Source organism: Trichosurus vulpecula, chromosome 1, assembly GCF_011100635.1.
Source record: "Trichosurus vulpecula isolate mTriVul1 chromosome 1, mTriVul1.pri, whole genome shotgun sequence".
In the NCBI taxonomy this organism is placed as follows: domain Eukaryota; kingdom Metazoa; phylum Chordata; class Mammalia; order Diprotodontia; family Phalangeridae; genus Trichosurus; species Trichosurus vulpecula.
The window spans coordinates 394,030,060-394,054,949 of record NC_050573.1 but is presented as its reverse complement, the minus strand read 5'-3'; the positions used below and the strand labels follow the sequence as shown (position 1 = coordinate 394,054,949).

General features: G+C 34.8%; 1 protein-coding gene across 3 annotated transcripts in view; it reads right to left on the bottom strand.

Annotated features, from left to right (window-relative positions):
- Positions 1 to 206: 206 nt before the first annotated feature.
- MALT1 (MALT1 paracaspase) overlaps positions 207 to 24,890 on the bottom strand; it is a 96,193-nt gene continuing 71,509 nt past the window's right edge. For 2 of the 3 annotated variants that reach the window (XM_036761101.1, XM_036761109.1), the window contains 7 exons: positions 11,196 to 11,373; positions 9,085 to 9,159; positions 8,608 to 8,735; positions 6,068 to 6,217; positions 5,025 to 5,182; positions 3,707 to 3,832; positions 258 to 2,174 (listed from right to left, as the gene is read on the bottom strand). In XM_036761101.1, the coding sequence (XP_036616996.1) occupies positions 1,752 to 2,174; positions 3,707 to 3,832; positions 5,025 to 5,182; positions 6,068 to 6,217; positions 8,608 to 8,735; positions 9,085 to 9,159; positions 11,196 to 11,373 (1,238 nt within the window). In that variant the 3' untranslated portion in view covers positions 258 to 1,751. Of the gene's footprint in view, positions 2,175 to 3,706; positions 3,833 to 5,024; positions 5,183 to 6,067; positions 6,218 to 8,607; positions 8,736 to 9,084; positions 9,160 to 11,195; positions 11,374 to 24,890 lie in introns of all 3 variants that reach the window. The other variant, XM_036761093.1, reaches the window with a different exon arrangement.

The following is a 24,890-nucleotide window of genomic DNA, read 5'->3' as shown; positions in this document are numbered from 1 at the left end:
TTTTTGGCTCTTTGTAATCACCAACACTGTCTAGCAATCAATATCTGAGATGCAGAGACATATTTCAGAAGGAAATTATATAGACAGTTATTGAATTTATAAATTATTTTTATCTAATGACATATTCATTTCATTCTTCTCAAGTTACACAAATTGGCTAGAGTGTGTAAATAGTGAGTAACTTTGCACACAATACTTCAAATATTGCAGATATATTTTTCTTTATTAAAAATTTATCAAAAAATCAGAAATAAGTAAGCCATATAATATACTGAGTAGCAAGTAATAAAAACCCTTCATTTTAGCCCCTCGCAAAATTTACAATTATATACAAAGGTTGAAAAATACAATCAAAATGAGAATTTGGTAAGCTAATACCAAGCTGTTATTTACAAAATAGCAATGATCACATCATGATGAACTTTCCATATGAAGATGAAAACTTTACTTGTTTTATACTATGGCGCATAAATTTTTGTTTTTAATGTTACCAGGAAATAACTATTAATAGATAATGCTATCCAGGAAATAACTATTTTGGGAACCTGAGAATGCATTGCTTATATCTGGTACCCATGAATCTCAGGCCCCCTTACTGAAATTAAACTTCTGTTCCCCTCCTACCCTTTAATTATCTCGGTATAGAGTATGCATTGGTCAGCTGATTTTTTTGTTGGTTTCCCCCAAAGGCTGTATTTCTAGCAAGCCCATGGTTGCCTCCTGTGAAAGGTAAAGAACTGAAAAGTAGCAGATAAGAAAGAGCAGAAAGGAACTAATAAAGTCACTTTCATTTTTACTGATATAAGAATGCTCCACTGATTCCTCCCACTCTTACTTAACAAAGGTAATGACTTTTAAGTGGGTGAGATAATTAATGGAGCTCCAACCATACACAGGTATATTCTCCAGTATTAGAAATGGAAGTTTCTAAGAACATAGTTAACTTACTTGAAGGAAAAAAACCTGCCTATTGCATCTAGTGGTAGGTGCTTAATAAATGCTTGTTGACTGATAAGTCTTGAAAATGTGTATGTGGAATTTAAGTCAGTCAGAGTACCAACACAGGGCTCATAAGGCTAGATGGATTAGTTAAGAAAGCACATCTTGTCGGGTAGATGTTTTAAATGGTGAGATTATTCATACAGATTGCTACTATGCCGACCCAAATCATATGATTCCGTACCTGTGGAGTTTTGTATTCTCCAACATTTTTTAAAGAACAAGACTATCTAAAGGACTAGAAATTTTAGACTGTTCTATAAAGGATGTGAATATAAAACCATTCATTAGCAATTTTGACAGTCTTGAAATCATAGGATAATCAAAATAAGTGTATTTCTACAGATGTATGTTGGAATATAGATCACAGACAAACGTATCTCTGAATAAGAACAGGATGTCCTAAAAATAGTATCTATAGGACATTTGCCTCAATGTAAAGCTTCCATTTCCATTATTCCTACTTTGGAATAGTCATAATTTAATGCACTTTTATTTCTCCTTATATACACTAAATTCCTGTATTTACATAGTACAAACCAACTTATTTAAAAACCTTAAAGTGAAGGAAAAGGATATTTGCAATTCCCTATATAACACTTACATTTGAAAGAGGACAATCCTGAGTTTTCTAAGAGACTTCTCTTCCCCTTATAGCACCTTTTCTTTAAAATCCCCCAATACTTAGTTCATGCCCAAGTAATACTGAGTATCAGGAATCTAGGAGTTATGCTATTACCACAGACTAACAGTTATTTTTCAGAAAGTGTGAGCTGGTCTGAAAAAGTGAATGGCAGTTCATCAGTTGTTTCTACAGGTACATTACTCCTAATGAATGGAGAGGAATAATTCTGGGCACCATGACTTGAAATAAGTGTATCTGGAGTCTGGTTGCAATGACAACTCCCCGAGTTATCAGGTTCTGAACTGTAAACAATATGGAATGAGTCCGGAGAAGAATGATAATGTTCAGCTGCCGCTGAGTTGGAGGGAGGGTTCTGGCAAGGACTATTTGGCATGAAACAAGCCTGAAAGCAACTCTTCCTTCGTAATCCTCGATGGATGTCTAATTTAGCAATGAGAGGTTTGCCAACATTCACTTCCTGTCTTTCTTCTATAGTATCTTCCATTCCTGGATATTCATAGGATAAGCATACGGTGAAGATTAGGTGTTCCTAAAAACGAAAAGAAAAAATGTTCTGAACAGTGAAAATACATCATCCTTAAACATTTCTTCCTCAATATTGCATATACTGTCAGACACAGTTGCCACGTTAATTTTGCTGAAAATTTTTTCTCTCTCTCCTTTTTTATTCTTTGTTACAAGAGATGGCTCTCTGGGAAGGGTAGGGGAAGGACATATTTGGAAATGAAGTGATGTGGAAACAAAAGATACCAGTAAAAATAAGATAAAAAAATTCCCGTCTCCTTTCTTAGGTCCCATAACTCTCCCTCTCTAAACCCATGATCTAACTCTTCCTGGCTATTTCCTGAATCCTCTTCATTTCCTCTAAATTCACAGATGCTGCCTTTTCCTTCACTGTCAGTCTGGAGTTGTAATATAATCCCAATTCTTGGGACTGAAAGACTTAACTACATAGCCCTCAAATCAATCTTCCTAAATACTGCTATAAAGAAATCTGTATATCACAGCTTAGAAAACTTGCCTTCTACAGATATGTCTAAAGCAACAATGACAAAATCATCCTTAAATATGTGAATGTACTATATTGTTCAATGGCTAAGTGGTTTGAAAATGTTATAAGGTAAAAACTTGTTTCTTATTTCAATACTTCAAAGACCTTGACTTTATTAGTATGGAATCTCCCTCAACTGATGCAATTATCAATTTCTCAGTGATTTAGTAGATCATCTTCATGGGATATAGTGGCCAAAAAAATTAAGCCCTGGTGGTCAATTCCTCTAACAGCCAGCCTTTCCCAAACTGAGCTAGGCTGGTTGTCACACCACAGATGTAGAGTTCGTCACCAGTCCTGCCTGCACTTAAAGGCTTTTCAGATTGGAAGAACTTTGCCAAACTTCTGCTCTGCCCACTTAGCCTCCAAGAAGTCAGGATCAACTGCTCCATGCCATGATGAAACATCAGAATGGAGTTTTAATAGTTAAAAAAAAAAAACTACTGAGGTAGAGGGGGAAGAAAACTAACTAGAACAGGTTAGGAGCTGAATCTATAAGAATGAGCATATGTGCTCACATCAAATACTCAAGTAAAACACTGAAACTAAGCAGAGATCTATTTATATCTAATAAACTCAATCATAGAGAAAATTTCTCCACAAAAGGCAGGTGGAAGAATGAAAAATAAGATCACACCAGTATTGGGAATTCTAAAACTGAGTTTGCTAATAGCTTCCTGTTAAACTTTTGGAAACAAACTCATTCTTGTTTATTTTGAAGTTGTTCAGGAAGGAAATTATAAAAGAATGATAGAAATATTTAAAAGCAGAATTTAGTCATAAAAGAAGGAATGATAATAGTAGATAACAGATAATAGATAAGTTTTGAGGCTAACACAGAAGGCAGCAACTACCACAGAATACAGGCCAGAGATCGATATCTTACCCAGTATCCCATTATCGGTCAGCAAATGTCAGTCTATTAACGACTGAAATATCTGCGGACAAACAAAAGATTCACATTGCCAAATACAACCCCAAGAATCACAGAATTCAAGGATGGTGGTTACCTTTAACTTCTGCAGTGAACTGAGTCGAGTGTAAAGGCAATGCTTGGGAAGATCCTTGGATACTAAATAGCTGCCAGTCTCTTCAGGGGTGCCTTTATTTGCATCTTTTGGATCAACATCTAGATCCTGTGACAATTTGAGAGACCAACAAATACAGCAGTAATAGTCACCAACTAATTATATTGTGTACAAAATCTTAACAGAATACTACTGTTGGGTGCACTTGTAGTGTAGAGGGAACATGGCATGGCAGGCCAGGCACCGGACCTGGACGCAGGAGGTGAGCGACCTTGGGTAAGCGACTTTTCCTTGTAGTGCCTTAGTTTTCTCAAAGCAAAAAGGAGGTTTGCATTTTGTGAGTCTAAGGTCCCTTTCAGCTCTAAATCTCTGACCCTATTGAGAGAGTATGTTAGAGAAGCACATGGAAAAACAGAACTAGAAACCAAAACTCCTTGATTAAGTTAATTTTTAAAACAAAGATCCAATCAACAACTTGAATAACAAAAATAGGGTGAGAAGACTTAGAGTATCAACTTAGAGTATTTTCATAGCCAGCGACAGACTTAGCATTTTAAGAGCCTACATCTTGGACTAAGCAGATGATTCTTTCCCTTGAGCTAAAAAGATCTTGCACAATGCCTTCCAGAGAGCAGGCATTTAATGCACATTAAAATGAAAATGCAATCAATAAACAATGGTGCTAAGACTATCTTCCTACCTGCCCATGCCGTGTGCATGGAGGTCCTGCTGACCTTTAATTATAACAGCCTTAATCCACAGGAAGTACATTATTTCTTCAAGGCATTCTAGTGTCCTGAAAAAGTGAACTTACCGTGGAAAAGTATGCAGTTTTCTTTTTGAAAGATAACTGTATTCTTTAGATAGTGAAAGATTTCTAATCTGTTAAATACTTAGAAGTGATAATAGTAGCTGATTCCCACTGCTCCAGTAGATTATTATAATGTATTTAGCCAAAAGGGCTCATAAGGATGTGAGTTTAAATGAGATTCATCAGAGTTTAAAATATAAATCCATGGTAATTTCCATTTTTATAGTATACTTTATTTTTCACATTACCTCCTTTTAGAACACAATAATATTTTAAAGCTGCCTTTTCTGAATTAATGTAATTTCTTTTTTATACTCTAAAACACTGAATAATAAAATAGTATGATAATCAATTTTTTAATATTATAATCATTATTGCTAATGTAAGACATACTTCTATCTCTAAAACTATCTGTTATCAGATTGGAAGCATCTTACTTTTCAATAAATGAATATTGTAAAAAGGTAATAGGAAAAACGAGTAACTTACAAATGGGAAATCTGTAACATAGGCTTCACACATCATTATTTCAGGGGGTTTGTATACTATTCTTGTATAGATTATCATGACATTGGAAAACTCAGCAGCGAATCCCAGCTGAATCTGAACACCAGATTTAAAATCAAGACACATACTTTCTGGAAGTTCTGAAAAAAAATGTTGTACATATTTAAGTTATTATTTAAAGAGTTAAATTAAAAGAGTCTTGATAAAATTTCTAGACAATATAAAACACACATACTTCATCTATTACACTATAGGCTCCTCAGCTGGACTGAGTGGTTAGATTAACCACTTTCCTAGTGGGAGGCACCATGTTTGTTTGTCTTTCTGTCTCTTAAGGTGGCTAGTAAAATAGATGTTCAAGAATATTTGTTGAATTAATGTTCAATGATGCACATGATATGTTTTGATACTTTTTAAAAATGATTCAGTTGTTTGTGAAATCATCCAATACCCACTTTTCATGTGGATGGGCTACAATAGTTACATGGCATTTTACATTTTGAATGTGCATGGACATTAACTTACTAAGAGGAGATCTAAATCTTAAGGCTATTATATTTAGTGACAGTGTGTTATGGGTGTTCAACAAATACAGCTAACTTCCAATTATCCATGATAACAGATTTATACATAGTACAGATACTTTTAAGTGTCCAAAATTGTTTTAGCTTTTTGCACCAAACCTTAGAGTACTGCCCACATAGAATGAAACTGATAAAATATAGATGGAGAAGAATATAAATAATGCATTAGCTTGATAATTATTTCCTCAATATGAAGAGTTGGCCATATTAAACAATCAAAATATGTTCATTCTACTTATGGGATTATTAGTCTCTTTGTCCAACATCATACTGAAATTAAATGCAAGCTGGAATTTAGAGCCTGATTCAATTCTGTGTTCCCTAATAAAGATAAAGTGCTTTTATAATAAAGCTGAAAGAAATAATAACAATTTGAAAAAACTCTACATTGTCATATTAATACATTTCTAGGAAGATCTTACTAAATAAAATTTACTGTACCATGTGCCTTGGCCCACTGCAAATTTCGCACCAAGGATTCTGGAGAACATAATGTTTGCTGTATGGGATCAGTAAGTGCCCTCTTTTCAGATAAACTGCTTCGAATCTCTAAGGCCTGCTTGCCTTTGGTTAGGTGACATTTTCCCATATCTAAAAAGATGACATATTCATACATACATATGCATAGCACACATACATAAATATAGACATAAAGCATACACATTGAATTCAGACTGATTTCTCTCACTAACATAATCATTATATCAATATATCTATTTTTTCTTGTGTTCAATTACCTTACTCTAATTTCTCTAAATTATCCTCCTACCCATCTCTCTCTCAAGGTTGATTATATGGGAGTTAGGTGGGAATACCCAAGTGTTGATCAAAATTTTTAAATATATTTTTTATTCTGCAAATAGAAAACATAAATACTGTAGGCAACATTGAGATCTTAATTCAAAGCAGAAGTAGAATGACTTCTCAGGACTGTTTCCAAACCCCAAATTCAGTATAACTTTTGAAGGGATCAGTTAACACTGCCAATTAGTTAATCTTGTACGATTTCAAAATAAAATACTGATCACTGATCTAAATATATCATGGTCTACTCTGAAGCATATTCATTCTATTGCATTATTCAGTTCACTAAATAATCATAGCATTACTCTCTTCCTTTTAAATTATTACTATATGTTATATTCTACATTTCTGATAAATTTAGTAAAGCAATCTGAGCAGACTGAAATGTGATTCTTAATCCAGAATATGTAAACAAACAAAATTAATCGGTTCAAAGAAAAGTGGGTTTAAAAGAAGAGTCAGGATGGTAAAGAAAGTTGTCCAAATTTTAAAAAGTCGGGCAAGCCTTTAAAATTTTTTTGGCATTCTTAGGAGAAATGAAGTATATTTAATAGACTTTTAAAAGTCTCCTTTAAGGGGGAAACTTGTGGGCCTAAGAAAAAAGATGTTCTGTTTGCTCAAACATAAAGCATACAGTTATAACTGAGGAAGCCAGGAGCCCTTAAAATTATTGACATTTTTTGTTTTTAATATCACTTCTGAACACATTCTCCCACACTTTACCTTGCGAGCCCTGCCTTGTGAACGAGAACTGTTTTTAGAAATAAAAAAAGAGAGTAAGAAGCAGTTTAGCAAAATTAACCAACAAATCCACTGAGTCTGATGGTATATACAATGTCCCACACTTATAGTCCTCTGCAAAGAAGGGAAGAAATTTTCTTATCTCTTCTCTAGGACCACTCACAGTTATTATAATTATACGATATTCAGTGACATTTTTTCATTCAATTCATTTACATAGTTGTAGCTATTGTGTATAGTATTTTCCTGTTTTTCCTTATCTTATTCTGCATCAGCTCCTAAGTGTTCCCATAAATCTTTGAATACTTTATATTAATCATTTCTTAAGACACAGTACTATTCCATTGTATTCTTTTCATCTTTTCTTTAAAAAAAATCTTTCCATTAAAAAAATCCGAACTCAAAGAATACTAAATAAAATGAGAATGTCAATATACACTGTAAGACAGAAGGAGAGGATTGTACATAAAACTACAAATCTCTATACTTTTGTAAGTATATAATAAATTCAACATGTAATTTTCAAAGCTATTCTGCTAATCTGTGATTCCTTCTGGACTTCCTTATATTTTCAACTAAATTTTGGGGGGAACCCTATTCCTAATTCCTAATTCTCTCCCCAGAAGGAAAAGAAAAAGAAAAACAAAACCCTTTGCATGGAACCAGCTTTTTTTCTCAGTGTATCTATGAAAACTGTCCTTACTTTTATACTTAGAAATCATGTAGTTTAATCTCCTTCTTTTACTGAGAAGACTGAGGAAACAGCCTTTGACCTCAGAGAGCTCACATTCTTATAAGGGATAACATTCAAACAACTCTATACTGAGTAAACAGAAGATAATCTCAGAAGGGAAGCACTCACAGTGGTGGGGACTGGGAGAGGTTTCCTGCAGAAGGTGTGATTTGAGCTGAATCTTGAAGGAACCCAGAAAGGCCGAGGAGTAGAGAGGAAAAGGGAGAGCATTCCAGATATGAGAGACAGGTAGTGAAAAGGCGGCTAGGTGGCACAGTGGATAGAGCAGTGGGCTTAGGACCAGAAAGACTCGTCTTCCTGAGTTCAAATCCAACCTCAGACACTTATTAGCAGTGTGGCCCTGGGCAAGTCACTTAACTGCCTCAGCTTCTTCATCTGTAAATGAGTTTGAGAAGGAAATGGCAAATCACTCCAGTGTCTTTGCCAAGAAAACCCCAAATGGCATCACGAAGAGCTGGACATGACTGAAAAATTACTTTACAACAAAAACGACAGTGAAAAGATAAAGAAAACATATATATATTGGAATCACAGAACTTCAGAGTTTCACTATATATTTCAAGAGAAATTACTTTGTGGAATAAACATTATCTCCAAACTCTAATAATCCCAAGTATGCGGAGAGGAGAATTCTAAAAACAGGGACCTGGAGGAGTAGCTTCCCCTTAATTTTCACTTTTACCTTCTGCAACTTCATCCAGTAACACAGTAATTTTCTTGTCTTCTAACAACCGATCTTTTAAGAACTTCATGAAGATTCCATTTGCTAATCCAGAATGTTGGATTTCAAAAGCTTCTGCTCCTTGGCATCTTCAAAAGAGTAACAAGAACCATATATTTGTTACAAAGTAAAGAGGTTTTCCTAATTACTAATGGACTTACTTTTCCCACTTCTTTTGGAAATATATAAGCAATATGCCTTCTTGGGTCTGAAGTTCCTATTCAGAGAAGTAGTATAACATTGCTGGGTGGATGTGGGAAACTAAGAGACAAATATACTTGTAACAAATCTGCAAATCTCTAGATTTTTAATCAAAGAAAAGAAATCATTATTAAAGGAAATCTTAAAGGTTACAAAAAGGGAAGTCAAAGATGAAATGCGTTAAGAGTCAGTTTTATAAAATAAGACATTTTTGAAACAAATATTAAGTTCTCTTACGTTGCATATCCAAAAACAATATTAGCAGTGACTCTCAGGGCATCCAAGATTGGAATGGTATCATCATAATCATTTCTAGAATAAAAGCAACAGATATGGAAATAAAATGGGAAAAATATTTTAAAACAGCAAAATAGTGTAATAAAACCACTATATTATGACTTTGTACTTAATATATATTTATTGAGTTAAAAAAGATACCCAAATAAGTTACAGAAGTAATTCTCAAATTACTTCATCTGATGATTGTGTCCCTTTTCCTCCCTTCCTTCATTCAGCATTTCTTTCACCCCCACAAAAGAAGTGAGGAACAATTTACATGCAGATGAAAAGACAAACAGAATTAAAACAACATTTTCCTTCCTTTAGATCAGAAAAGACATAGCTGCCAGATGATAAATAATTGTGACTATCTATTGACTAAGGGGCAACAGATAATTCCCTTGGGAAGGGGGAACAAGAACAGAGGATGTGGGGATTTCCTATACCTAACAACTCTCAGCATCTTAAAGTGCCACTTAGAGCCAGTTTGTATTTCTCCTAAATTCTTATCAACAGATGAATTACAATGAAATGAACTAAAAGAAAATTAGTGAAGCATAGTAGAAAGAACACTGAATTTGGATTTAGAAGATGGAGGTTTGAAGCCTTGCTCTGTAATTCACCTTTCTGGACCTTAACTTACCTGTAAAATGAGGGTGATACACCAGATTATCTCCCTTCAAGCTCTAAATCCTATGACCTATGGCCCTGCTGCTACACATTTAAAGAAAAAATATAACAAAAGGGGATCTGATTAGCATCAGGCTACTTTGCAAAAAAGTACTAACCATATTCAGTATCTATATCAGCTCTGCCAACCAAGAAACGGAACCACTGAACCAGAAAAGTTTGAAAAGTAAACAGAAGTCAGTGAAGTTGGAATCAGGAAATCTGACTCATTGTAGCCCTATAAGGCATTGATATGAGCTCCATCTTTGGTACCCAATCACTAGCAAGAACTATTTCAATTTATTTTACACGAATGCAGCTAAAATCTACTCAAACAAGGTGATTGGTTTCATGAATTTAGGTCGCAGAGAACAATCATTTCCACAGCAACAGTGTTACAAATGGAAGATACTTTCTTGGACAATCAGAATTTGGAAATAAAAAGCTTAAGATTAGTTTTTATAGTGACCTGAGATTAAAATAAGACTGGACTAGATTGAACAGGAATGTCTGGATAAAATAACAGACCTAAGATGTGGAGATATGAAGTCATCAAAATATTTCAGACTGTCAGCCACCTGAATGAGAATGGTAGTGATGATGATGGTGGAGGGGTGGCCGGCTGGAGGACAAAAACGATGAATCCAGAGACATTTTGAAGACATTTGGGAAAGGGGGTTCATTATTCTTTAGGAATTTCCTAATTCAACAAAATTTACTAAATGCCTAAAACATACAAGGTTACTGGAGATACAAAAATTAAAAAAAAAACCCAATAGTTCCTGCCCTGAAGGAACTTAAATTCTACTGGTGAACATATAACCCAAGTAAATATGAGGCATTATTCCCATTTTAATCAGGTAGGAAGCTGAGGTCAGAGAAGTCCAGTGGCCTGCTTATAGTGTATAGTCAGTTATCAGAGGTGGGATCTGAACCTAGGTATCCCTGACTCCAAGCCCAGCATTAAATCTATCATACATGACAATGATACTGGCATATCATCTATAGGTTTAATTCTCTTATGCCATGTATACCATATATATGTGGAGTGAAATAACTAGACACAAAGAAAATAAATTTTTTGATGAAACATAATTTCTTCCTAAATAAAGTAAATCAGTGATCTAAAACTCATTAACTGAAGTAGCTTTTGCTTGAATTACAGTACATGCTAAATAAAAAATAAACTTTTATTATATCTCTCTCTATATATGTAGACATACACATATAGTTTCTATTTTTAGTTTTCAGCAAAGATTTAATATCTATTTAAATAAGAATTACCTTCTCATTTCACTTAATGTCAATCATTCCGATTTTTGTAGATTTAGACCTCAAAGACTAACATTTCATTAATTAGAATAAATTCACTACTTAACAAGAACAAAAACTTTATTTACCTTTTCCGACACATATCCAACAAGAACACATTGAGTCCGGTCTCTTTTTCTTGCATCAACTTAAGTATACTTTGCACACACAGGCAATTTGCAGACCTATATGGATTTGGAGCATCCACAGGAACCATAAAACTGTTCCCATAGTTTTCATAGCCATGTCCCGCATAATATAATAAGCCTGAGAGAACAAATAAACCCACAGAGAAAATTTTTAAATCCGAACATTCATGTTTTAGAAAATGCAATTTATTCATCAGATGCTGACATAAACAAAATTTAGGAAATAAAATGCATGAGGATGAATATTCATAAAGATATAAAAATAAACCATATAATGGAATGAATAATTTACTTCATACCTAAAATCTAATTACTAAGACAGCAAATGCCAGCTAAACTTGAGTTTAAATTTTTTTTAATAGTTTAAGTTCAAGTACCGCATTTTTGAAAAACAGAGGAAACCTATGTATATAGCAACTATAGAGAGGAGTACAAAATAAAATATATTATCCCTGTCCTCCAACCTCGTATAATCTAGTCTGGGAGACAAGAACATACATACTCAGTAGCATATGATGACATGCCACCAGGACAGAGATGAGTCCTCAGTAAACAACTGGCCCTAAACCAGATACTCCATACAAACAGGAGTAGTGAACTTCCTCTAATGCACACAATAGAACACAACTGAGGCAGCCAATCCAAAATAAACTGTCAAAATCGCTTGTCTAAACTAGTTTATTTTATTTTTTCAGTTTCTTTTAAAAAAGTTTTTTATTGAGATTTTATAACTAACATCACCATGGTTATTCCAAGTATCCCTCTCTCCCTTGTCTCTCAGAGACCCATCACTATATGACAATATTTTTAGAAGGGAAAAAGGGTCTGCCCAACTGATGGATACATTGGACATAAAATGTGCAACACTTCTGTACCTCCCACCTCCACAGAGAGGGTGGGTGGATCCTCTGATTTCTCTTCCTTTGAGTCTTGCTTTGAGTTTTATAATTTTTTTAAAATTTGCTTTTGAATTTTTGGTCTGTAGTAGTTCTTTCAATTTACATTGTTGTAGTTACTGTGCATATTGTTTTCTTGGCTTTGCTTCCTTTACTCTGAACCAGTTCACACAAAATCTTTCCATGCTTCTCTGTATTTGTAATACACATAATTTCTTACATCAAAGTAATATTACATTATATTCATGTACCACAATTTGTTTAGCCATTCCTCAATCGATGAGCATCTACTTTATTTCCAATTCTTAGCTATTACAAAAAGTGTTGCTATAAATGTTTTAGAGTATATGGCAACTTTTTTTCCTCTCTTATCAATGATTTCCTTGGAGTTCAGCTCCGTAAAGGAGTCTCAGATCCAAAGGGCATGGACATTTTAGTCACTTTATCTGCATAATTCCAAATTGCTTTCCAAAATGGCTGTACCATTTCACAGTTCAACCAATAATCTATTAGTGTGCCTGTTTTTCTGCAACCCCTCCATCACTGACTATCACCATTTTAAAAATTACTTTTTGCCAATTGGCAGGGTGTGAGGTGAAACCTCAGGGTTGTTTTGATTTGCATTCTTCTTCTTATTAGGATTATTATTATTATTATTTGATTTGGAGCCTTTTTCATGTAGTTGTGAATACTTTTCGCTTCTTTTGAAAATTCTGTTCATATATTTTGACCATGTAATGGCTATTAGTCATATATACATATATGTGTATACGCACGATATACATACATATACTATAAGAATGGCTATTAGTCATATAAACATATGTATATTTCTATACACATGCACATGTAAGTGTGTATATATACACACACATACATATAGATATGTATGTATACCTGAACATATAAACAGATAGGCAGATAGACAGATAGATAGATAGATAGATAGATGGATAGTTTATATATCTTGGATAGCAAACCCTTATCAGAGAAATTTAATATGAAGTTTTTTTCCCGTCAACCACTTCTCCTCTTATCCTAGATGAATTAATGTTTTTTATGGAGAAGCTTTTCTGTTTCAAGTAATCAGGGTTATCTAGTTTATCTTTTATAATTGTATTTCTTGTTTGTATTAACTACAGTTGTAATACCTCCAGCACAACTGATAGATACAATTGCAAAATGAGAAAATTAAGGACAGAAAGCAAAAGGACGGAGTACTAAAAGTAGTGTGATCAATACTTTAACATGTGCTTCTACTTTTAACAATTTTAATTTTTCCAAATATACTGGCATAAAGTATGCTATTAGTATAAATGAATTAGTTCTATTTTTAAATGTCTATAAATATTTATTAGAAAATTTGTTTACATTGATTAGTTTCCACAACTTTTTAGAATAACGTGTTTCCAAACTGTCGAAAGGACATCTTTATCTAAGTCTAAATTCATCTATACCCCAAATCTATTCTTCTTCCTGATTTCCCTATCTCCATCAATAGCATCATTACACTGTCAGTCATCTACGCTTGTAGCCCAAAGGTATTTTTGATTCCTCTTTATCTCTAAAAGAGACTACAAACTCTACGAGAGCAAAAAAAACTTGTCTTATTTTAACTCTGGAGTTCTAGCACAAAATGTAGTACATAGTAAATAAGTGCTTAACAAAAATTTGTTGAACATGAAACAAAAACCAGTATTTTGGGAAGATGAATCACAGAGTTTCACATCTGAAAGGAACTTCAGAGGTCCTCAAGTTCAGCCCATACTTGAAAAAGAAGCCCCACTACAACAAACGCTTGCTGACTCGGCAGGACAAATGGTCATCCTGCCTTTGTTTGAAGGCTTCCAATGAGGGGAAATATACTATATTACCACGATTTCACTTTCTGAGAGCTGTGAAGAAGTTCTTCTATAAGCAAGCAGGGGTAGATAATTTTGAGGAGCTCATCAGAAAATGAGTCTTTGTTGGGACCCTTTGATAGCTCATATCTTTCCCTATGGCGTGGGCATGTCAAGTAACACTTTAGAAAGATAACTCTCCATTAGGTCTCAGTGAGTGAGGCTTCCTCAAATTGAATTATTTGGTACGCAAGGAAAATAAATGAGCATTTATTACTTATAACCCTAATATCTGCCAGGTACCACGCTAAATACTTTACTAATATGATCTCATTTGAGCCTCACAACAAACCAGGGAGGTAGGTGCTATTAGTATTATTCTCATTTTACAGTTAAGGAAGTTGAGGCATACAATGTCACATGACTTGTCTAGGGTAACATAGCTAGTAAAGTGTCTGGGGCCATATTTGCACTCAGGTCTTCCTTAATCTAGGCCCTGTGCTCTATCCATTGTATCACCTATTTCCAAGTTGACTGTTTATGGGTCATCGGGAGGTCCTTTATGTGTTTTCTACATTTGTTCATGGGTTCCTTAAAGTTTCTTGTATCTTTTGCATTTTCTTTGTGAAATAAAGGCTGTCCTATATCCAGTAACACATTGACCTGAATGGGTGCTGGGGACTCTATTACCCAGAGCTATGGAACTCTAGACAGGAATTATACATATAAAATATATTCTGAGATGTTTGACTGTAAAGTCTGGGTGGCAAAAAATACAATCACAAGCTAAAGAGACACTGGTTATAATTTCATGAAGCCTAAATTTCCTTCTTTGCAACTTTTCCCATTGCTCCTAACTCTGACCTCTGGGATCAAAAAGAACAAGTCCATCCCTCCCACATGACAGCCTTTTGAGTACTTGAGGGAGATATCCTATCCCCCTTGTTGGCCTTCTCTTCACTCTTTTCCTTCAACTGATCTTCCTATGGCATCAATTAGAGCCTCCAAGCTATTTTTGTTATTTGCTCCAGATGCCTTTCAGTTTATCAATATCCCTCCTAAAATGTGGTGCTCCAAATACTAGAAATGTGCTCTGACCTGTGGCAGGAGAGGGAATTTAGGAGGCTACTCCTCCATTTCAGGACTTCAGGCATTTAGTGGTAAAGTATGAACCTTAACTGGATTTTCCTTATCTACCATTATAGAGACCCACTTTTTTCCTATTGCCTTGAAGCACAGGATTATTAAACTAATTCACAAACATTTTAGAGCTGTCCTAAAATATTTATGGAAATGAAAACAAATATCCAAACAAATTACATATAATGCATTTGTAATAATTTTTATAATGAAATTAGTAGTATACTTTATATAATTATGGGCAAGAAAAATAAAAATGGTTTAAAGTAAAGGGAAGCAAGTTTTAACTAAAGCACATCAATCACATTAATCTTATCCCTCTAAATTCTTTATTCTTATCATGCTATGGCCACAATCCAGTGAATTTTTATTTTGGTAACTGATTTCATCAGGCTATGTAATAATTATCTACCAATTGTGCTCTTAAGTTGGCATTTAAATAAGTGGATAGTATGTAAAATAGATTTTGATAGTTTATTTTGGACTGATATGCCACTAGAGGAGTTTGGGGAACTTGATTTCTTTGCCAGAGTTCCTGTACAACAACTGTTTGTGCTAGTTGTATTATGCTTCTATTTTAGAGATGATGAGGTCAGTTAGATTCAAGAAGTCAAAGATAAGAGTTGTGAAACATGGTCACTGAAAGACAGCCAAGTGCTGGAACCAGTTATTTATTAAATATAGACCTGGGTTCAAGACCTAGCTCTGAATTATACTGGCTGGGTGACCCTGGGCAAGTTACCTAATTTTTCAGTGTTCTACCTGGTGACATGCATTGGCAGAGAAAGAAAGTTCCCTATATCAATGAAGCCACAAGTCCAGGTCCTCTCCCCATATATTCATTACCTCTAATAGCATACTACATGGGTGGAATAAAATATTTTGGTTCATTTGTAAGCATCTGAAATGCATAAAAGCATTTATGAATTTTATAGAAAACTGAAACTTCAAAGTATAGCCAATTTCTTCAAACTAGTTACTGTTAGCTATAAAGTTTGTCAATTCTTGGATTTGTTCAAGAGGTGCAGAGTTAAGATCTGACTCCAAACCCATTGTAATGGCTCCATGATTCCAATTTCTACTACCAATAATACATTTTGTCTGATTAATACTCATTATTTGAATTTCATAACAACTGTGAATTATTTTCATTTTACAGTTGAGGAAATGGAAACTTGTGCCTGTGGTCAACACACTAGGATTGAAGAAGAAAGGTGGTCTTTATAACTTACAGAGTGAAAAGCTCATGAGTGTGTGGTCCTGACAGATGAATTTGGGCTTCATATCAGGTATTCTGTTCAGTACAGAAGCATCAACTCCTTCATACTCTCTGTCACATTATTAGCACAACAATTATAAAAGACCCAGATCAGAAATATCCAGTAAATGATGATACAAAGATCTATAGAACTTTAAAAAAATTTGTATGTGAAAATTAAAAATAGTGTATATAGCTTGTACCAAAGTCATAACACAGTGCAGATCAGAATTACTTTCCAATAACTTTCCAAATTTACTGGTTTTAGTTTCTCTTTAAGTATGGCATATGCATTTAACTAACTACTCCATTTATGAGGGGTAGTAGGTCAAAAGACTCATCTCTCCAAATGATTTTGAGTTTGGTATGGAAATTTACTCTAGCAAACTGGATATTAAAGGCACACTAATTCTTTGGTGCTCATTTCCAAGGAAATATTTTGTCATAGCAAATCAAACTGCAACACACCATAATTAAAATGGATTTTAAAATACTTTCTGCAGAGACAGCAGGATCAAGCAGATGAACTGGCAAATGGCTAGCAATTACATAACTGTTGGAAAGGATTTATTTTTCTTTACAAAGCATTCATTGAACGTGGAAAACTTTCCATTGGGGTTAAAAACACATCGAGCATCTTGAGTAAACTTACATATTGCCCTGCTTTTACTGGGTATCCCATAAACACTGTTGACTGCCACAAATAAGATTTTTGATAATGATAGGACTCATGGAAAGATGTTAAAAAGTTTTTCAAACTGATTAAATGAGAACTAAGTATATTTAAAATTCTATACATTATACATACTATGGTGCTTCATTTAAAAAAACTTGCTTGACATTTTTTTTAAATAAGAAGAATCCCATTTTTCTATAAAACATTATGAAAAATAGCTCTATACCACAAAAATCCTGTATTTCTGATATGGTGAAGGAAGCTAAAAATAGCCATGAAGGTCACTATGAAAAGAAAAAATTTTTTGAGATTATTGGTCAATATCGCACACCTACAAGAATTTAGCATACATTAAGGAAACAGAAAGCTCCATTTCAAATGGTCTCATTTGATTTCTACATTCTAAAATAAAAGACTCTATGGCAAGTTTTCTATTAGTCCTAGAACCAATCCAAGATTTTGAATATACTTTAAGAAGGGAATCTAGTTTGTACTAGTAATGCCACTATTTTGTCCTTTCTGAGAATGTAATTTACTCCAGTTTAAATGAATATGCTTTATTTTTCTAGAATACGTGGGAATTCAAATGTGGAATTCAGTATCATGTTCACAATTTTATAAGATAAGATCACTCTGTCTTCCCCATGGTCTCCACTATAGTTATATTACCATACAACTGTTTTGATAAAAAAAAAACAAAACCAAAAACAAACCACAATTAAATCAATTTAATCAATTAAATCAATTTAGCAATGAGGACTCTCTTAGAAAGATCCAGGTTATTCCTATATTCACTCAAGACTACTAATGTATTTCATGTTTTAGCACAGGATGGCCACATTCAGTGCTGAACATGAGGTTCATTTCGTTAGCATGGGAGACATCATGCCAAACTGTTCCTCCCCATATTGACCGCCAACGTGCAGCAATTAACATCCTTACCTTGATTTTCAAGGTCTCTCTTAAGAAGTCAGTTATTTCTCTCTTTGGCCTCCATTATACTAGTGCAATATAGCTGGTTAATTTTAATTGTTTACTAAGCTTAATTTGAAAGAAACATATTGAGTTGAAAGCTCTGAACTATGTAATTTCTTTTGCTTCAGATATTCTTCTGTTGCAAGATAAATGACACATGCAAACGGAAAATACAGTGGTATGGAGAATTCAAAATAGCATAAAAATTAAAATGTCATTAAAATGACTTATAAATGACTAAGCCATTAAAATGATTTAGAAATTGGCTTGGAATATGTTTTTATATTTACAGTGAAGGAGTTAATTTACCTTTTGTTTGAAATATGAAATTGAACATGTCCACAAGAGGGTGATCAGGATGATGGGGTATTTGTAAATTACATTATATCAGGAAAGGATGAATAAATCAAAATACTTGAAAGTCTTAGGGATATTTAGGATTGGGAAGAAATGGAGTTAGACATGATAACTTTCTTCGAATATCTGAAGGACTAGCATGTAAAAGAGTTATTTTAGGAAACAGAAATTCTCCAAAGGGTAAGAACTAGGACCAATAGATAGAAATTTAGGTACATTGTAAGTGAGAATCTTCCAACAATTACAAAATCAAATAAAATCCCATGGCCTCAGAACTGGAAGGGGCTTCAGGGGCCGAGAACACGACTTCCCTCTACAATATCCTTGACACTTCCTGACACTGCCCATTCTATTTCTGGATAGTTCTAGTCAGCACGAAGTAATTTCCTATCATTAAGTCAAAGTTTCTCCTCTGAAATCACCATCCACTTTTCCTAGTTCCGTCTCCTGGGGCCAAGGGGAACAAGTCCAATTCCTCTTCCAAATGACAGCTTGCAAGTTTCCCAAAGTTGTGTCTTTTCCATGTTAAACATGATCTTGAGTTCCTTCACCACCCTGAATATTCCTCTCCCCCTCTCCCCTAATCTCTATACCATCACTGTCTTTGCTAAGAAATTGCAGTCCTTGGAATTGACCACAGGCCTCCATATGGGGTCTGATCACAATAACCATAGGAGAACGATCTTCCCCCTAGTTCTAGACACCATACAGTCTAAGATCACATTAGCTTTCTTTGATTGTTGTGGTGTACAGCAGTTGCTACCAATTCTACTGAAAACCTCTGAGCTAGACATAAATTCATATCTTAAGCATTGTGACTTTGCTTTTAAGTTCTTGCTTCCAAGAAAACCATACTTCTCCAGTTCCTGCCCCTAACTTCTTCCCTTTCCAGAAATAAGGCCCCTATAAAGCACATCCCTGATTCTACTGTGAAGATATTCCACAGAAAGATCTCAGAAGAGATAAATTAAATACTCCAGATAGGAGCAGTATTTTTGGGCACCTGGGCCTGTTTAGGTCCTGTTTAGGATCATAGGATGATTTATACAATACTTTTCCTAGCTAGAGTCAAATGCTATTAGTGGATAATATGAAAATTTGTTCATTTATGTATCCATGTGACCATCCCAAACATAGGTTGAAAGGAACCCACCTTTCTTGATTGGTTTACAGATTATGGCAAATGCCTAGACAGAGACCAAACATGAAGACATCTGCTGAAGACTGCCCAGCCACCACCGCAACAACTAAACTGGATTCATTGATGCTATCCTTTTAAATATTTCTTTTACCAGTGAGATGAAGGGATGAACAACAAAAGATAAAAAACCAGCTGAGCAACGGAGTAATACCTCATTTGATACCAAGCATATCTGACACTAGTAAAGGCCAAAGTATAACTCAGAGAGCAGGAAGCTGAAACTCAGAGGTCAGCTATACTGAAAGGGAGCAATAATTTCAAGGCTAATAGAAATGTACCAGAGGGCTATTGATCCTGTGTATACTTTGATAAATTTCTTTAGACTTGTAAGTCATCTTCATGTAATCATTTACGGTCATCTTATAATTTGAACTCAAACACTAATTGGCTGGCCTATCAAGGTAACTCGGTATCACATAGTTCACTTATATGGGTTTTCAGTCCATTAAAACCCCCAGAGCTTTTTCCCTGACAAACTGCTATAGTCAAATCATCCCCATTTTGTATTTAGGAGATTGATTCTTTTTGGAAGCCAAATGATAAGCCTTATTCCTGTTAAATTTCAACCAGTTATATCCATCCCAAATTCCAGAATGCCAAGATCCTTTTGAATCCTGACTCTATCACCCAAGGTGTTTGCTGCCCCTTCCAGCATTGGGTAATCTGCCAATATGATAAGTATCTCACCTGGACCTTTATCTAAGTCATGGATAGAAAATGTTAAACAGCATGAGACCAAGCAGAGACTACTGGGACATGCCATTAATAACTACTCTTTGGGCTTGGCTGCTTGGTCAGTAACAAATCCACCTCGCAGCACCATCATCTTGCCCACCTCTCCCTATCTTTTCCACAGCGATAGCCTGAGAAGCTCTGTCAATGCTTTGCTAAAAGCTAGGCAAACTGATCTACAACATTTTCCTATGTTATTAGTCTTGTAACCCTGCCAGGAGAGGAAATGAAGTTAGTCTGGCCTGACTAATCTTTGATGAATCTACACTGGCTCTTTGTGATCATTTTGCTTCCTTTGTCAGATGCTCACTAATCATACTTTTAAATAGGATGCTGTACAATTTTGTCAGGAACTGAAGTCCGGCTCATTGGTCTACAGAATAAAAAGACTCCATTATTTTCCCTTTTGCAGGGAGCTTGGTACAAGATTTACACTTTCCCAATTACATGAAAGCTCACCCACTCTACAATTTTTCAAAGATTAATGACAATGGCCTAGCAATCACAACAGTCAGTTCTCCTGGGATGTTCCCTCAGGGCTGGTAATAAGATGCCACATGCTCTCTTAGTATTTTCTTACTTGACTTGGGTATCAACTTGAACACTAATAATTTTTATTTTGTTTTTTTTCAGTCCTAAGATCATTTTTTAAGATAGAAAAAAACAGTAGCAAAGTAAGTGTTGAGCAGGTCAGTTTGGTCACCAGTTATGACTGTGCCTTCAGCCTCACACAGCAGTTCTATTCCTTCTTTGATCTTAATCTTTTCCCCAATGTACCTTAAAAAGAAAAAAAAAGCTCCCAACCTTTGGGTTATCCCTAGTTTTATTTCTTAGCTGCAGCTCATTCTGAGGTTTAGAGGTCCTGACACTATTCTTACAGAACTTTACCATAACTCTTCTTCCATGGCATACATACTTTTTGAAAATGTAATTTTTAAAATATATCAGTTGAGAGCTGAGTTGCTGCACATCCACATCTGTCTCTTTAGGCAACATCCCTTTTCTTTTCATTGGAATTGTTTCTTTGTGTCTTTGGCATTTCATTCTTGAGAGCTCCCAAGCCCTCCTGGGCTGACTTCTGAAGAATTTTAGGCTATAAGACCCTACCTATCCTTTCTCTGAACCATATGAAATTTGTCCTCCCCAAATAAAGGGTGTATACTAGAAAATAGCTCTAGAAGAATATATAGTATTCAGGACTAGGGAAAGTAAAAAGTGGAAGCAGGGTAGCATTCTATATTATATATGTCAAGAAATCCAGGAACCAGAGAGGAATCATGGTACAGATCATTTGGATGAAGATCAATGCAGAAATAAATAGAAGTAATGCTGTCACTGGAGGATGATAAAGACTGCTAGTCCAGAAAGCAGAAATAGATGAATAATTTGGGAAACATCACAGATCTGCCATTAAGACATGATAAGTACTGTAGGTTATGCATTGAAAGGTACCTGAGAGGCCATCTAGTACAACCTATGCCTTTTTCTTGCCTTGTTCCTTCTGAATAGTCTAGTCATAGGTCTCATTCTGACAAGTCTCAGTGATAACTATGATATCTAATTTGTCTCCTTGCATTAGGCACTCTAGTTCATTTTGTCTATTACCTACATTTTGTCTATCTATATTTAGAAAACCGAGGTTGTACATTTTTAGTGCTGACTCCTTTCTTGGATTTTGTCTCCCTTGAATTTCCGGGCATCTCTACTTCTTTTCTTGTTTGTATACTGTAACTATTCTCTGTTGAGTCTGGTCTAGTGGATATGTGTAGGCAGTTTCGGTTTAAAAGTCCTTTTGATTAGATTAGAAAAACTCCAGGCAAACACAGCTTCTAGCCCCACTTAACTACACTCAATCCCTAGCTAAAAGTCTATAATTCCCATAATTTAAGCCATGGTCCAGAAACTCGAACAGTATTTTTAGATACTATATTCTTAACAAGTTGTTCAATTCCCAACCACTATTTAAATAAGAATTGGTTAAAATTGTTCTGTTGTATGAGGTTCTTAATTTCCCTTTGCTGGAAGTATTCAGTCAAAGGCTAGATAGGTAATAGAGGGGATTCCCATATTAAGATGATAGATTTATTCATGACAACAGTAGAAGCCATCTCATATGACCTTCTTTATTTTGTAGATGAAAAAACTTTGGTCCAAAGAAAGTAGGTGACTTGTCCAAAGTCACAGAGGAAGTAAATGGTTCTCAGACTCAAATTCATCCCTCTTTTCTTCTGTACAACACTGCTTCCCATTGTGTGGGAGGCTGGACTAGGGATCTCTAATATCTTCTTTTCAATCCTACTGTGATTTTATGAAATTAATCAACTAGTATTTATTATAAAGTGGCCCTATAAATCTTCTGATTCTGCTCACAGTTTTTCACTCATCCACTTCTTACAACTGTCATTCCCACACCGGTAGTACAGGTCTTCATTTCCACTCAATAACCTAGACCACCACTGTTTTAGTCTTCTGACTTCTCTTCCCACCTCTCCTCACTGTCCCCTCTGACTCATCCTTTATGTCACTGACAGTATAATCTTTCTTGTGCAGACTTCATCATGTTACTTCTCTGTTAAAATCTTTGTGGTTCTTTTTACTGCCTCTCAAGTAAAGTTCAAACTCCTTTCTCAAGTTGTCAAGGATCTGTACTCACTCTTTCCACCAGCATAGTTCACGACCCTGTTAAAAGTCTTTGAAAGATTCTGTGACCAAAAGATAGAGCCTTTCCTGGAAGTATTCAGTCAAAGGCTAGATAGGTAATAGAGTGGATTCCCATATTAGGGAGGTTGTCTATGAAAGTTTTTCCCCCAATTTTCTGCATTCCTTTTATTCTTGTCTACATAAGTTTTATTTATATGAGCATTTTAATTTAAAATAATTAAAATTATCCTTTTTATACATCAACAATGCTCTCACTCTATAATACAGTTTAAAGTCTGATACTACTGCATCTACTTCCTTTACATCTTTTTCCCCCATTTTCTTTTTGCTCTTCCAAATGAATTTCATTATTGTTTTTTCCTAACTCGGTAAAATAATTGTTTTATTAATTTAATTGGGATGACATTGAGTAAATAGAATAGTTATATAAAACTGTAATTTTAAAAATTATATTGGCTTTATCTGACCATAAGCAGTAAATATTACTTGAATTATTTAGATCTGAGTTTATTTGTATAAAATGTTTTATGTTTATACTCATATAGTGATTGTGTCTGTTTTTGGCATGTATACTCTCAGATATTTTATACCGTCTCAGGATTTTAAATGATCTAAAACAATATTGATTAATATTGCCTACACAGTGTAGTTTCTCTGTTTTTCACTTTTGATGAAATCTATTTTAACCTTAACTTTGTCTGAGATCATGAATACTATCCTTGCTTTTTTTACATACTAATTTCTACTCTTGCCCTTTATTTTATCTTTGTGTGTTATCTCTCATTTTTATAATGTTTCCTGAAAGCAACATATTGTTGAATTTAAAATTTTAATCTGCTATCGTTTCCATTTTATGAGTAAATTTGTCCCAATCACATTCTATACTTGTCTGTTTCCCTCCTTCCTATTTTTCCTCACTATCCTTCTCACCCTATTTACCCTATCCCTCCTCACTCCTCTGCTTTACATCTATCTACCCTCTACCTTGCCCTTCTATTCCTTAACATGCCCACCCCTCTAAGAGTCCCTCCTTTATCCTCTCCCCCTACTCTATCTCCTTGCCCTCATTTCTTTGTGAATTTAGAAGACTTTTTATACTATCTGACTTCCCCCCACCAGCTTCTTCTGTATCAACTTTTCCTTTTATGCCTCATTTTTATGAGATGAGTACTCCTTTTTACCTCTCCTTACAGTTTTAGTTTTTCTTTAGAATCACCCCAACATACTCAGCTCAGCCCATGCCTTTCTTTCAAACTACCCAAATAACGATGACAATCATAAGAGTGCTGCTAATATTTTCACATATATGAAATAAACAATTTGACCTTATTGCATCCCTTATAATTGGTCTTAGCATTTGCCTTATATCTCTCCAGGATGTTATATGTCTAATTTTCCTGTTAGTGCTGGGGTTTTTGTCACAAAAACCTGAAAGTCTTGGAGTTTATTAAATATGCATCTATTTTTTTTTATTCAGAATTATACTTTTTTAACTTTTTCAGGGTCAAGGGTGAGTCACACATGCAACTCACCCATGTGACCTAGAATTGTCACAAAGAGGCGACTTGAACCCACGTGGTCTAAAAGCCTCTGATGTCCCAAACATGTCACTCAAACTCATGTGTATACTAGGCCCTCCCCTGAGGCAAGGAGGTCACCAAGGACACCCAAATCTAATCAAGGAAACAAAGGCCAAACTCTTCAAGGGCACTTGGTTGAACTGAGTGCTAAGAGCCCATTTTCTTTACCAACACACTCCACCCCTTGTTCCAGGATACATAATCTAATCATCCATGGATCCTTGAACAAAATTGACCCATTATACATTGTGATCCAATTATGCAGGAAACTAAAACATATCATTCACAACAAAGTAAAACATATCATTCAGTGACATT